At 38.9% G+C, this 15,920-nt stretch overlaps 1 protein-coding gene and 1 long non-coding RNA gene across 2 annotated transcripts in view; both read left to right on the top strand.

Moving 5' to 3' along the window:
* Window positions 1-295: 295 nt before the first annotated feature.
* The window catches only part of znhit6 (zinc finger HIT-type containing 6), a 37,596-nt gene continuing 21,971 nt past the window's right edge, over window positions 296-15,920 (top strand). The window contains exons 1-5 of the mRNA XM_085137154.1: window positions 296-497; window positions 940-1,005; window positions 3,848-3,954; window positions 4,064-4,149; window positions 11,303-11,406. Coding sequence (XP_084993280.1) covers window positions 382-497; window positions 940-1,005; window positions 3,848-3,954; window positions 4,064-4,149; window positions 11,303-11,406 — 479 coding nt within the window. The 5' untranslated portion in view covers window positions 296-381. The remainder of the gene's footprint in view (window positions 498-939; window positions 1,006-3,847; window positions 3,955-4,063; window positions 4,150-11,302; window positions 11,407-15,920) is intronic.
* Window positions 11,414-14,507, top strand: LOC146498858 (uncharacterized). The gene is made up of 2 exons (XR_014870075.1): window positions 11,414-12,083; window positions 12,451-14,507. It is a non-coding gene; the product is annotated as an uncharacterized LOC146498858 (long non-coding RNA).

The following is a 15,920-nucleotide window of genomic DNA, read 5'->3' as shown; positions in this document are numbered from 1 at the left end:
AAACACATAGAAATCTCGTGAGAAAAGAAACTCAAATAAGTGCTGGAGCTTGTGAGAGGGTCTGATGTAGCTACTATCAGCAACCCATTATTGGTCTTACTTCTTGCATATTCTATTCTCCGTGTCTATTTTCAATCTATTTTAAGCTTGGATACACTGGCAGGCACAGAGACCAAAAATAACAACAAACAAACAACAACAAGAAAAACAGCGCTGGCGAGCTGATCATGGGATGCATTTCTGACGCGCAGACACCGAGAGGCGCCAATGAGCACATTTTCCAACCGGAACTTGTATCCACGTGCTGGCACCGGGGCGGAAAAGCATTTGTTTTGATCCCGGCGTGTCGTTTCGTCCGCGTGCAACTACAAATCTCCCGTTATGAGCTCAGTAATTCTTCCAACAGCACACATAATGTCATCCGCGGAGAACAAAGTCGAAAATAGCAGCACCGAAGAAGAGGAGAGAGGGAAGAAAAGAAAGATGTCTCTTTCCAGGTGAGCGATTTAAACCGACTGCAGCTCAGCCACAAAACTAGGACAATATTTTGCGTTTGCTGTAAAGATTGTTTGCTCAGCTTCACTTCTCAGAGTCGGCACAATCCTAATATTTGTTAACCGAGTAGCAGATACATCTGCTGTCACATACCAGATGCTACTTATCGTAATATGTTTATGCTAGGCAGTTATGAAGTTAGCAGGCTATTAGTTAGCTTCAAGTGAGACCACCATCGCCAAACTCTTCACTCTGTTTCTTCTTCGTTTATTAACACTTACTTTAACCTTTTAATATATATTAAGTATAGCTCCTAAAGTTTGTCACACATAAAACATTTTCTGGCTTAACTGCAGGTTATGTGTGCGTGTTGAGCACCGTTACTTGTTAACCTCACTCATTTGTTAAACACACTCACAGTTTGACGTGTTGTCTGTCCTGCAGTTGTGGTGTTTGCGGATCAGAAGAGGCCAAGTACAGGTGTCCAGCCTGCCTTACTCATTCCTGCAGGTGAGATGAATACCCTCTGATTAAGTGCTAAAGCCTTAGCAGCAAATACACACAAAAACGACAGTATATTTAACAAAGCTGCTTATCCATAATGTGGTTAGGACTAATTGTGCTTTTGTAAACCACTGGGTGACTTCACCTCTTTAGACCTTTATAAATTCAAAATGTAGAAGTTTATTCTCTTGTTCTTTTATGACCTTCTTCCAGGATTTGGCTATTATTGATTTATTGATACTCTTTTAAAAATGTGTTAATACACAAGTATTTTAAGTGGAATAGAAAGTGACCTTATTGTGAAGTAATTTAAAACGGCAACACATTTTCACTTTGTAAAGTGTCCCACTGGTGTTGCGTTGTTTGCTTTCACCTATCAGAGAGCACAGTGTGGCACTATGGAATAATAATAATAATAATGTAATAATAGAGCATGAATCCATGGAAAAGGACAGATTTTGGCATCTTAAGTCATCTATGTCAATTAAGTTTTAAATACTGTCATAGAATAAACAGTACTTCTGTATGCACGGGTGTACTGGACAGCATTCATAAGTGAGGTCCAGTCACATTTTAACTCCAGCTCTCATACTCTGTTGACTGTATATAGAAATGGCACTTATTCCTCAATGGTTAACGAGGTATGTGGTGGACACTCTAAACTGTATTTGGGCTGTGATCATTTCAATTCAAATTGCACCTGTGAATGGACCCCCAATTCTGAAACCTTTGTCATTACCTCTTTTCCCCCAAGGTAGTGCAGTTGAGAAGCAGACATTTTGACAAGTTGTCCAAAGAAACTCATGACCGAGTTAGCGGGTTGTGTCTGGCAGTCCTTTGTAAACTAGTTGCCAGAGTCTGACCCATAGCCAATAACACCAGAGGTTCCCATTTTTCAGCCAAGCAATTAATAGTGCTGTGGTAGTTTCAGCTTTTTGTCATTGGCAAAAAGCTGAAATGACTACATTCTAGATTGGCCATTGCACTGATGGAAAATGGTTCCAACATTTTTGAAGTTAACTGTTCATTTAATCACATCACACAATCTTTTTTTTTTTTTTTTATCTATGGTATGCCCTTAATTTATTAGGTCCAAGATTTCATGCAGAAAAAAGAGACACAACATTTACAATGTCATCACAGACAATTTTGTGTTTGTAGTGTTAAAGCTCCACTGGGATAGCATAATTCTGTCTTCCATTTGTTTTCTATTGCTATTTAAAAAACAGAGGAAAAAATACCCGGTAACCTAAGAATTACAATCTTCCACATCTTCTACCCTTGCGTGCAGATAAATATTATCGATGACTGACAGATGGCCGTGTTTTTGTTTTTACTTTCTGAACGTTCCTTTGATTCATGTCCAGCATCAGCATGCCTCAGAACAGCATGCCTCACAAAATCTCAATGGTCCGTTGCCCATTCTTGGAATTCTGTTGATGCTAAAGCATTTACAACTTCACCTTCTAATACTGAATAGTACAAAAATTATATTGCTAAACATTTCTTTAAGATTTATCTGATGGGGCTAACAAATGTGCTTTCCACTCTCATATTGTTGCCTGTTGTTTTGGGCATCATTCAGCATTCCTTTTACATAGTTTCTAGGAATATGGTCTCTGGTATGACTTGGGCCAGATATCTGTCTTTCAGCAAGAGTGCGAAAACTGGCCTAGTCGTGCTCAGGTGAAATCCCAAGGTTTTTGTGTTTGGTGTGAAGGAGTGTAAGTTTTTATGTTTAACCCCCTAACGCCTCGTAGATCTCCTTTTATACATGATCTTTTAAGACTTCTGCATCATCAGTTTAATTCCCCAAAAACTCCAAATAAACTGCACAATATATTTTTAAACAAATGCCAAACATGTGTAGCAAATATGATACAAATTGAAACTAATTTATACAAATTAAGATTTTTGTTAATTGTATTTTTTAATGTCAGAAGGTTAAATAAATACTCCTTTTTTGAAAAATTAGGATTTTCCTGGCAATTATTTCATGGTTCAAGCTTTAAAGGGTTAAGATCTTTCAAAAACAACACTTTTTTTTCTAATCTGATATATTCTGATAGAGTATTAATAGCACAGGTGTATAAATATGTTTTTCCTGTAAAGAGGCTCATCCACCTCTCAAATGGCTGAAGTCATGACAGAGAGCATGGTAGCCTGGTTATCAGCTGCAGCTGGGAACATCATCTCAAAGATAAGAGCAAGCCTCACTCCAGAGCATGTCCACTGCAATTGTGAATCCATGAACTGATTCATCTGTAAACTTTGGAAACTTCTTATTTTGGACTTAATATTTGTATTTATTTTACTTTTATTCTGACGGTCCTTTTGAGTTGAATTCGTGTGTTCCCTGGGTCACTATTTTAATTTGCTGTTGGATGAGACAACAGGGTGATTCACAGAGTTGAGCAGGTGAGATACTGAAATAATCGCTGACTGATCAAAGAGAAATTGACAGGTTAGTTGACTACCAAAATCATCTTTAATCTTGTATTATTTAAAAATGTCAAACATCCCACGTCAGGCAGTATTACCCAATGTTCCTTTGGGTTATTTTAAAACACAAAAAACAGTACAGTTTGTTTGTTTTTAATATTTTTCTTTGGTTCCCTTTCAGGCAAGGATTTATGGTTTACATTGACTAGCACAATGCTACATTCTGTTTTTATTTACATTTCACACAGTGCCCTTTTTTGTGAACTGGCTTAATCATTCCAACCTAAACTCTGTTTAAAAGACCCAATTTCCTTCGGGGTCAACCTTTGTGATCAATAAAGTTTTATTGAATTGAATTGAATAAGGAAATGACTGCCTCCCATGACTGTCCGTTTATCTTTTGTAGCTTGCCGTGTGTGAAGAAGCACAAGGAAGTTTCAGGATGCAGTGGCGTTAGAAATAAAACAGCATTTGTGACACTGTCACAATTTGATGAAATGGCACTTCTCAGTGGTAAGCAGCCTGTTTGCTGGTATAAGTCATTCTATTAATGTGTGTTATCATAGAAATGTGCTATTTTCTCGTTTTCATAATTACCATTGGCCCTTTGTCTCAACTGTAGATTACAGGTTTCTGGAGGATACTGGCCGATTTGCTGATGGTGCCACCAGAGACAACCTCGTCCAGGCTCCTCGTGTCACTGTCAAAGTAAGCCCTGTGTTGATAGATTTAGTATGTTGAATGTTGTTTTGTTTTAAATTTTTGGGCATATGCGAGCATGAGTTCAGGATGGAGTACAGATAAATTCTTGTATTGTTTTTAGTAACAAACACTAATAATTGTGGCCCATTCTAGCTTAGATTTCCACTGAATTCAACTCGTTCTGCCCCTCAGAGGTTAAGCCCAGTAATAAAATATTTGGGGGAGATGTATACCTTTATTTGTTTTATGATGTTACAAACATAAAAAAGATTTAAATATGAGTTTTAAATGTTAGTATAATAAATTAAAATAGGGTGGATTGCTTTGGTGAGGACGTGTGCTATTTAAAATAATGGTGCTTACTAGAACCATATACCTTTATTCATCTTGTCCTAATAGACTGGTTCAATAGTGTACTGGTTTACATATTTACCTAACAAGCAAAAAAAAAAACCCTGGTTAAAATCTGGGAGAAGACCCAAATCCCTTCATAAGGAAGCGCGACAGTTGCCAAAAATCTGCCAAATCAAACACGTGGAGCTACTTGCTGAGGAGAATAACAGATAAGCACAGTTTGTTGGAGAACTGTTTATGACCCCTGGTGAAACATTGTAGAAAAGCCAAAACCCTTTAAAAGTGTGGTGCACATACACTTAGTCGACACTTTATTAAATACACTTTGCTAGTACCAGATTGAACAAAGGTGATGGAAGCATTCCTCCAATTCTGATTCATAATTTGTAGCATTAAGCAGCTGCTGCACATCTGTGATGAGAATCTCCTGTTCCACCACATCCCAAAGGTGTTCTACTGATTTGAGATCTGGTGCCTGTGGAGGTCATTTCAGTACAGTGAACTCATCATCATGACATTGGCGTGAGATAATTTGAGCTTTGTGACATGGCTCATTATGCTACTGGAAGCAGCCATCAGAAGCCATCAGGGAACACTTGGCTCAAAAAGGAATTCATATGGTCAGCAGCAATACACACATGTGAAGATCCTCATTTGATATTCCTTTACCATCACCATGCCTCCTGATATCTCACCCACATTAAACGCATGGACTGAACATACACACACCCACAACCACCTATAAATGGTAAATGGCCTGTATTTGTATAGCGCTTTACTTAGTTCCTATGGACCCCAAAGCGCTCTACACTGCATTCAGTCATCCACCCATTCACACACACATTCACACACTGGTGATGGCAAGCTACATTGTAGCCACAGCCACCCTGGGGCGCACTGACAGAGGCGAGGCTGCCGGACACTGGCGCCACCGGGCCCTCTGACCACCACCAGTAGGCAAAAGGTGAAGTGTCTTGCCCAAGGACACAACGACGGAGACTGTTGGAGCCGGGGCTCGAACCGGCAACCTTCTGATTACAAAACGAACTGCCAACTCTTGAGCCACGATCGCCCCATAATAGAACACACACACATTGGACAAAACAAACAAATGGCCAACTGTACCCTCATACATACAATAATAACACTGAACCATTGAACTTACAACCACTGGCACTTTATATAACTACTGCATAATTTATCCATATCCATCTCAATGATCTCAGCTGCACTACTGTAAATGCTGGATAGACAATCATACTGTACAATACAATAATTATAGTTTTTACAACTGTTTATTAATACTCGCAATTGTATATCTACAATCTGTATAGTTTTCATATTTTTAACCATATTTATAACCTGTTCATAGCCTGTACATAGCTTGCACACTCACTACAGCTATAGCCTGTACATACTTATAGCATATTCATAACATACCTTCATACCGGGTACATTGTAACATACCTATAATAGACCCATATTCTGTGATATATCTATATTATTGCTAGAGCACTTCTGGATGGATGCAAACTGCATTTCGTTGCCTTGTACTTGTGACATGTACAAAGACAATAAAGTTGAATTCTAATTCGAATAATACCACCCCCACCAGCCTACCCATGACCCTACCTTTCAAATGCGTCAGAAGAAATGTGTGCTCTTCTGCTGCTGTAGCCCATCTGCTTCAAATTTCAGTATGTTGGGTTTTCAGAGATGCTCTTCTGCATACATTGGTTGTAAGAAATGGTTATTTGAGGTACAGTTCCCTTCCTATCAGCTTGGACCAGTATGGCCATTCTTCGTACATGTGACTTCTCACATCTACTAGGCATTTTCTCCCAGAGAACTGATGCTCACTGGATATTTTTTCTTTTTTGGACTCTTCTCTATAAACCCTAGAGATGGTTGTGTGGGAAAGTCCTAGAAAATCATAATTTTCCTAAATACTCAGAGAAGCCCATCTGGCACCAGCAACTAGCCATATTTAAAGTCACACTGAGTTGCTTCCATTTGCTTTACTGATTATATATTTGGGTCAATGCACAGTTCAACAGGTGTACCTAACAAAATGGCCGATGAATGTACCGATATGATATATACATCTTAAAGTCGGCAGTGAAAATAATAATAGTGTCAGATCCACATCAGACATATCCAATATCCCATAAGTGTTTTTCTCTTTGTGCTTTTATTGCTTTGCTTGTGTAATTTGTGGTTGCAGTTCCACAATTTTAAACATTTTTTTTCTTCAAACCACTGACATTCTTTTGTGTAATACTTCATACCAGCTATTACCTGTTCTTTTACTGCAGCCCAATTCAAGTGGCATTCGATAGCTTGAAGTAATTTGTGTTCTTTTATGGGAAGCAGTCACTGCTTCAGCTGTTATAGATCAATCAAAATAATGAGGCTTATTCTCAGGGAAAGATAAAGGCTTGGCGCATGATGAGCTCTGGGATTTGGGTTTTTCTCCAGAACATTGCAAGTGCGGTAATCTGTTACTGGCCCTGTATATCTGCACCTTTTTAATAAATCTTTTTTACTGTCTCTTACTGCCAATCTGAAGTGATAAAGGAGCCAGAAAGGAAATGCTTGTCTTTTCAAATTTAGATGAGGGCAGTAGGAGTTCAGGCCATCTTTGGTTTGATTGCTAATGAAACTCACACAGCTGTAGTTATTGGTGTAAAACAGATGTTTGGTAATTGGATGTATTTGTACCGTGACAATACACCCTCGCCCCAACGACTTTTTCACAGAACTGGAAGGTCAGCCTAGGTTCCAACGTATCTGTTATTTACTAGGAAAAGAGGCTGTCTTCAACACCATTTCCTGTTTCATTGACAGCTGTTTTGTTAGATGTATGTTGCAGAGATATTTCTTAAAGTCTACTAGCTGTTTGGTTCTACTTGCTTTGGGATCTTCATAATGCCTCGTGGGACCCCTCATTGCTTTATATTTCTCTATGAAAACAGAGATTGACAGACCACGTGACTTTCGCGCATTGCATTGTAGGTAAGAGTGGCAGCAAATTCAAAACACTGCATCAAGCGCTAGCATTTCCAGCATCATACTTGCATTTTATTTGCCCCAAAAACGGTTGTGTACAAAACGAAGGAGAACACGGCAGGTCCGTACAAAGACAGACTTGACGAAAGACAAAAAAAGTATGAGGTAAAAATCAAAGGAGTGAAAGGGTTAGACCCATACGAGCATACAGAGTGGACTAAAGATGTTACCGTGCTGCCCAGCTTTCGTCACGCACATATTTATAACTATATGGTCCTAAGTGTGAGTGCATACACTCACAAAATGTTTAGTATCTTCAGATCCCTGCAACAAGCCCAGGTCCAGTTTACTTTGGTGATTTGGACTATTCCATTTCACAGCTGTTGTTAAAAAATTTTTTTCTTTACCTCCTGTACAGGCCAACGCAATCTATTTGTCTTTTCAGGTTGTAGTATTACACAACATTTTCAGATCCAATAGAAATAAAATAAGTGTTTCGTAATTCATTCAATTTATTGTCTTTATTTAAAACTGGCATTATTGTTTTCTTCTATTATAGAATCTTACAAGAAAGAGGCAAAATTGTGTTCCATTGTACTTTATTAGCTGCTTTGGTGAAAAACAAGTCAACTGTGCAAAAAAAAAACAACCATATCATAACAACATACTGGAAAACAGTTATTCATCACTTGATTGCTTCAATACAACACTTGGGCACATATATGCGGGACTTTTTGTTTTGATCTCGCTCTCCCTCTTAACCGATCAAATCTCGCTGTGGTAACAGCTTTAAACTTGGTATGACCCATGTTGATAGAGGGTGCCCAGTCTGAATCGCATTCCAGCATTTTGTAGGCTGGTTTTCCTACAAAACACAACAAACATTAGCCCGCAAAGCCACAGTGAACAAAGCAGCATAGCGCAACGAATTCAATTCAAATCAATATAAGACTTATTTGTAACCTACATCAACAATTATGTTGTGATAAATTACGTAATGACTACAGCAGAAGACTTACATTTGTGGAAATGCTTGGAGCAGACTAACATGTGGGCTTGGAGTGTGCTGGAACGTTATATTTGGTCTTCGAATGGCTGCAATCCAGGCCATCCGTCGGCTCCTTTGTTACTTCGGAAACATGGCTTGAACAATTTCTCTTCCACGACGGAATCCAATAAAAACCGATCTCTTTACCCGTCAGCTTCCCGTGGCTATCATGCGACGGGCTATTGCAGTTAATAATACAACAGCTTCTTGCCATTCTTTGTGTTTCTTTTTATCGCTGTGTGATTGTTTTCTTGTGAAAGCCTGCGTGCGCTAGTACCACTTGCCATCCTTTGCAGTTTTGACGTCACATTTTCGATCTCTATATGAGATGAGATTCTAATAAGCAGGCAGGGTGGGGCTAGGTGGGTTCACCCGATACCTTGGCTGATTGTGACCCACACCTCATTTCACACCTTGGGTCGTGTGATTAGGTAGAGGATCAATAGGAGGTCCATGACCCTCTTGGGGACACTCCCATAGGGTTTAAAATCTGGGACTGTCCACCAATTGCTCTTAGAACTGAAGAAGCTTCTTGGATGAAACGTCTTCAAGAAAACTTTAAAAAGTCCAGATGCTTTTCTTTCCAAGCTCCTTAAACTATGATGACCTGTATGACTGAGAACCTTCACAGACATATGACAATCTTTAATATTCAACATAGTCTGAATTCTCTTAGACAGGCTTTCTCATAGTTTCTTCATGATTAGTTCTCCAGGCTTTTTGAAGGACAAAGCTCTCTCAGTGCGCCCCAGGGTGGCTGTGGCTACAATGTAGCTTGCCATCACCAGTGTGTGAATGTGGGTGTGAATGGGTGAATGACTGGATGTGTAAAGCGCTTTGGGGTCCTTAGGGGCTAGTAAAGCGCTATGCAAATACAGGCCATTTTGGATGTTCTCTGTTCTCTTTTCAAGATGAGCCACTTCAATATTTGTTGAGGTCTTGGCTTGGGGAAGGCCAGTCCATGACAGATACTGCTCATTTGTGTTTTTCTATCCAGGTATGATTTTACTGCATTGCCAAATGCGTTGGGGATCATTGTCATGCAGAAAAAAAACGAAGCCATTGACAATTGGATGCTCTCCAGATGGCATTGCATAGTTGTTAAAAATATTTTTCTACGTTCATAATTCCATCAGTTTAGACAAGATACTCAAACCATGCCAGGGCATCCGCCGTTTACAGATGGCTGTACTCTCACTGTTGTACCCCTCCTCCTTTTGCCCTCTTCTATACATAATTACAATTTGAACCAAAAATGTCAAATTTGGATTCATCCACCCCATGAGACCTGAGTAGATGGACCAACTGAAGGACCAGATGCGTCTTTCAGGTCCGTCAGGCCCTTGTTGGATTTTTTTTCCTATTTCTCCAGGACAGTTTATCATAGCTTTTTTTTAGTCCTGCCACTACTTCGTTTGTCTTCCACTTTCCTCAGTGTACGATGTGCCAAGTTTTCATCTAAGTGTTATTTGGGAATCACCTTGTTGGTGCAAAAATATTATTTTTATGCCTGCTTTACTGTGTTTTTCCATTCATTCATACTTTTTTGACAGCTATTCATTTCATGGCGTGTAGTGAATCTTTTGTATGGTTTATACACAGGGCTGTTCGATATAACGATATATATCGGATGACGATATAAAAACGTCTATCGTTTCATTTTACGCTATCGTTTGTTTCGTGGTGTCGCAAAATAAAGTGTTTACGGCAATATTTTTTCATAGTTTTGATGGTCACTGTAGTGGCTATATTAATTTCTTAAAGTTCTCTCTTTCTCTTATATTTTATATAACCACACTACGGACGGACAAGCGCCTGTTTTTATGCGTTGTGGTTAGCAACAACGACTGTACAGCATCGCGTGTCCGCTCGTTTATGTTCCACATAAACCTTTCACAATAAAGCTAGAGATCCTGTTGAGACTTTTCAAAATAAACTGAATCACGTGAAAGAGCAGATTATTTACGGATGAGAAGTAAAAGAGAGTCGCCAGGTGCTAAAAAATAAACCTTAGACTCAAACGTTAGAACAGGCTTTTCCCCGCAGCACGCCGTGTAATATATACTCACAAAGAAAACGGCGGCTGTTACAACTTATGTCTAAAAATGTATAGTTTAATGCATCGGTTAAAACACTCGACTCCAGCTACATGATGCGCAGCTGGAAACACTTCCCGCAAGATGAGCTGCCCGAGATTTACAGAATTTACAGAAAATGTTACATTTTTGTGATTTATATCGTTATCGGGACGATAGAATTCTTATATCGGGATATGAGATTTTGGTCATATCGCACAGCCCTATTTATACATTATGTTTTGGTACCAGTTTAACATAAATGTTTACCTATTGTATATTTATTGTGTTTACCCAACCATTACCCACACATATTAGTGGACAGTTTCAGCTGTTGGTATAGATTTGGCATATTTATTCCCATCTCCCATCCTTCATGTATCCTGGCTGCAGAAGTACCATGGAAGAACTTGTACCTCTGCTTGGGAGTCACTGCTGTACAGGGTTGTTCTACTGATGGGACTGCAAAGACTATTTTGACTTTACATTTTGTATTCTAAATTGTAAATGTATTCAATTAATTAAAAAAGCATTCACATTGAAAAAGACCACATATAATTTTTGCTACTTGTGCTTAAAATGGCAATAAATTAATGATATAGTTATTGCTGATTGACACAATTAATTTAACTTGACAATGGAACTATATCATCTTTATTTTTCTGTTCTTCAGTCTAAGAAACTGGCCTCTAATGCCAGGAAGATGAACATCACCCTGAGATTCCTCCCCATCACCTTCTCTAAGAGCAGAGAAAACTCCACCTTCTTCCTTACAAAGTAAGCATACACCTGCTCAAATGCAGAAAATATCATTATTGTTAATGTTATATTTTGTATTCTGTTGGATGGAGTTAAATGTCAGAGTGTATTTTGGAATATATCTAAGGTAAGTTAGTAACCACTTTCTTTATTTTGTAAAGTAAGGCCCTGTCATTATCTTGACCATAATAAAGTATGTACAGGATGAAGATTTTCCCACACATATCCTCTACAGGGTCCAGAGAAAATAAAACTTACTGATACACAAACAAATGTGATATTAATAGGTAACATAAGTGTTTAGAGTTCTTTCAGGGGAATACCACGAAAAGCCTTACAAAGACATTCAGGCACTGTTGAACATACTGTCTAAGACAGCACTTTAGTGTTTTCTGGTTAAGCCCTGCTTAATCTGCTGCAAAATGAGCTTCTGATTAGTGCTGTTTTACTTTACCACAGGATGGCACTCTCGTGTTTTATCTAGACTTGGCTTTTCACACGCTTATCTCATGGCAGTCTTGTGCATGGTGTTGAATCCTGAATCTCTAACCATGTGTATCAAAGATTCATTCCCCATGAGAGTCCTTAAATCGTTAATAAAGGAGTTTATAATATACTAAATGGACATGAGCTGAGATGATTACCATGATGTTAGAGCTTGCCAGACACACATGCCAGCTTGTTGCAGAGAATCAGTGGCATCATAGTCCATGCTAGTGGACACCTTGCAGTTAATTTTTTCCATTCTTGCCCAGTTTCTATTGCATGACACGGCTCAACTCGACTCAGTAATTTACATAGTACCCATTCCTGTTTAGGGGCATGGTATGATGGTTTTAAATCCTTGTAAAGGCTGAAGGAACTGAGGAAAAAAAGACTGCTAAAAGGAAAAAACTGGAAGGTTTGAGTAATTTCATGTCCCATGTTGCACATCCTATGTTGCACATATGTCGCTTCTTTTTGGCCTGTCAGCAGCCTGCAGTGTTTACATGTTACCTTTTGGTTCTGGCTTACATGGTTTAGAATTTTGACTGAAGCAGTACCAAAAAAATCTTTTGCCAGGTACGATGTGCTTTGCACAGTGGAAAAGCAAAACCAAATGGCATGCAGGGAGACTTTCAGAAAAGTCTCAGCTTATTTAATATTGCAGACTTGCAGTTATTTAGACACTAAGGTTTTATTGTTTTCTTTAGACACTGAAATAGCGTGTATTTAGTTTTTTGTTTTCTTTTATTTTGGTCAAATTTGTTCAAATGCGCTGGTTGTCTTGTCATTTTTGGCAGCTATTCTAACTCCCTGGACAACCTTGTGCCACTCATTTTGCAATTTCTTTGAGGTTTGGCCCTGGCTCTCTAATCCCACAGTGGAAGAATAAAGAAGTGGAAGAGGGGGGGGGGAATTGTTATTGAACTGCACATTAAAGTTTTACGAGTCTTGAAATGCCCAGGGACAACATTAGGTGCCAATCAGGATTGCCACTAAAAGAAACCTTTGTCATTCCCTCCAGCTGGTTTTATGTTGTTACTTTCCCTTTCACCACCCTCTTTTCCATCCGTAAAGTCGACTGCTCTGTCATGTCTGTGTCTGGTGTTCTGCAGGTGCTGATTTAAGTGAGCACATCACAGGGTGAGACAACTTTGTCAGGTTCTTGTGGCTCCAGCTTCATACTCTGTGTGTTCAGTTCAACAGTTGTCAGATGTTTTAGGTTTTTTTTGTTTGCACAAATTTTTATCTGAAGGATAAAGATATGATATATTTTTATCGTCCTGTTAGCCTAGCATCAGTAGAGGAATCACCAGCCAACTGTCTCACTAGATTTTTCAACTAACCGCAACACTGCACCGTTTACAGGCTACCAAATAGACACAAGGGTTGGGGTAAAGGTATATAATAAATAAATGGCAAAGGGCTGAGAGAGAATTTGTTTCAGAATGTACCGAGTACATAATATAAAAAGCAGATGTGTGAACAGTGTGAGTGCAGCTGGTTAGCGACATATTCATGCTACGCACTCACAGTGCCAGAGAAGGATCATTACTGGCATACAGCTGACTGGAGGGTTTTCATGCCTGGTGGTGGTGTGCGTACGTGTGAGTGTACATGTATATGCGGTGAGTGTGAGCTTGGGAGCACGTGTCTTTTTGATTAAATGTTTGTATGCAGAATAATGGCTGTGCAGCTACTTTCTTTCCACCTCTTACCCAATGACTAATTTAAAAAACAAGGCAAGAACAGTAAAGAAAAAACTTTAGGCTGCCTCTCACTCCAGTCCTTAGAGGATAGTAGCTGGCATTTGGCAGAACATTGGGTGTAGTTGTATTAGGATAGAATTATGTGTTCTGCAGTCTCAGCCTGGCAGGTCAGAGAATTTTCCTCATAGATGACTTGAGTGGACTGGACAACACATTGCAGAAGCAGTTATTGCATGTAATAACTGAAAATATTTCTATAATAACTTGGGATAATTAGTAATATGAGCTGCAGCAGTTTTCATGCCCTGTGTATTACTTTCCCATATATTGGGTTGGGGAATCAGCCTTAATTAACCCAGCTTTCTGGGTGAGAGTGGTCCTATATTTGCTCCCAGTTATTGACAGGTGTTGAACAGTGAAATCCAAAATGAAGTGCTTCTTATTGACAGTAGAAGATAACATAATAGCTTTGTAGATGAAAGCAGTGGTATCCCATATGTGCTGTAGGCTCAGTTAATGTACTATAAAGGTATTTTGAATGCTTGGCATATCTTGTGTTGTTTAATTTTTTTAATTGCGTTAAAGAAAGTCAATTCAAATTACTTAGCATTTTTATCTTTACCAAGGAGGTTGATTTTGGCAGCTCATGTGTCTGTAAACACGGTTGCTCGAAAAGCTTAGAATGAATTCTGATAACATAGAGAAAGTATTGTATAAATATTTCAATCTTGTGTCACATTTGACCTCTGACCTCCTCCTTCAAGGTCCATAGATTGATCTGAAGGTCAAAGTGATAACAGTGCGATATAGAGCTTTAAAACTTCCTCTTCCTGACTGCCATTGTTTGTACTGATAACATAGGGGCATGTGGAGAATGGAGGGGATCCAAATATGACTGCTTCAAGGTCAAATAACGTCAAACTTAAATGTCATATTCTCTGATCTCACTTTAACATTTAGGGTCTGCCTTTTCTTTCAAGTTGACCCCAAAATGTGTTATGCCTTTAAAGAAAGTGTTGTCAAGAAAAAAGCGAAGGAACCGGCTGGTTAGTTTTTTTTTTAATAGATTATATAGTAATCAATATAACACTCTCTTCTCTATGAACTACTCCTACAAAATAAAAGCCTGCACTTTGCGCTTGTTTTTATTGCATTACAATTTTTGTTATGGTTTATATGAAAAGAACAAAGAAAGTAAATGAATGTATAAAAAATAATGCTATTCTCTTAAAAGAAAATGATTCCCAGAAAGTGAGCTGTTTTGGCTGAGGTTTGCACTCTCTGGGTGCTTCTTGTCTGTTACTGCTTTTCGTACAACCAGTCCTTCGTCTTTCCTTCGTCTGTGACTCATCTCTTTGCAATAAGTCACTCAACGGAATAGGCTGTATTCTGGTTATAATCATATATAAATGAAAAGTTGCCAAGTGCCTATGTTATTTTGCAGTTAAGTCACCATCTTGCAGCAATTACAACATTGCACACTTGCTTAAGTTTTGCTCATGCCATGGTCTCCAACCACTGTTTTCCTCAGTGTGGCTGTAGCATGATTGGAAGTTAAATTGATGGTTATAAAGTTATCTCTGGGATTGTAAAAGAACAACAACAACATAATACTAAGTGTTATTCTACTGATGATTTGACGAGGTCCATAGACAGATCCACAGCTGTAATTTGATGGCAAAAAGAAAAGACAAACGGAGAAGGAAGGCACACAATAAGGAGATATGAGCAGCTGGTGACATGCTATGCAGCGTAAACGAAATGCTCGACTGAGCTGGAGCACTTGCTGGGTTTACTTCATATGACAGGATGTGGAAAGGTGAATGGAAATTACAGATTTTATTTTTAAATTTAAATGTTATTATGTGACGATAGTGTGCAGGCTCCTGAGGAGTTATAAGCTTAACTTTAGATATTGTTAAGATAGTTTTAAGCAGCTCTGGTATTCCTCCACCCAACATTTCCAGGGAAAACATCCCTGCTGTTGCAGAGCTAGTAAGATGAAAGTGCACCAAAGTACAGACTGTTTTTGTTCTGGGTGGGTTAATTATGCTGCTGTCTGGGAGGTGAAGGACATGAGGGTGAGGGTCACAGTAGTCAGTTGTCTGGAACAGCAATACTTTGAAAGGTTATATGACTTAAATCTAATTATAAACCAAGTCCAGTGTAACTGACCTATCGATGATAACCTGAGTTACTGTGGAGAAAGAATGATTGGCCCGATATGACCACCGCACTGCATGCCAGGGTTTGTTTGCAGTGCTATACTCTTTGTGATCAGTTAAGTCGAGTGGCTCGATGGTGTATCGTATTTAAAAACTCCCTGGCATTTTTATTTAA

The sequence above is a fragment of the Neolamprologus multifasciatus genome, chromosome 17, assembly GCF_963576455.1.
Source record: "Neolamprologus multifasciatus chromosome 17, fNeoMul1.2, whole genome shotgun sequence".
NCBI classification, from domain to species: Eukaryota; Metazoa; Chordata; class Actinopteri; order Cichliformes; family Cichlidae; genus Neolamprologus; species Neolamprologus multifasciatus.
Note: the sequence above shows the minus strand (reverse complement) of the source record. Positions and strands in the feature narration are given on the sequence as shown.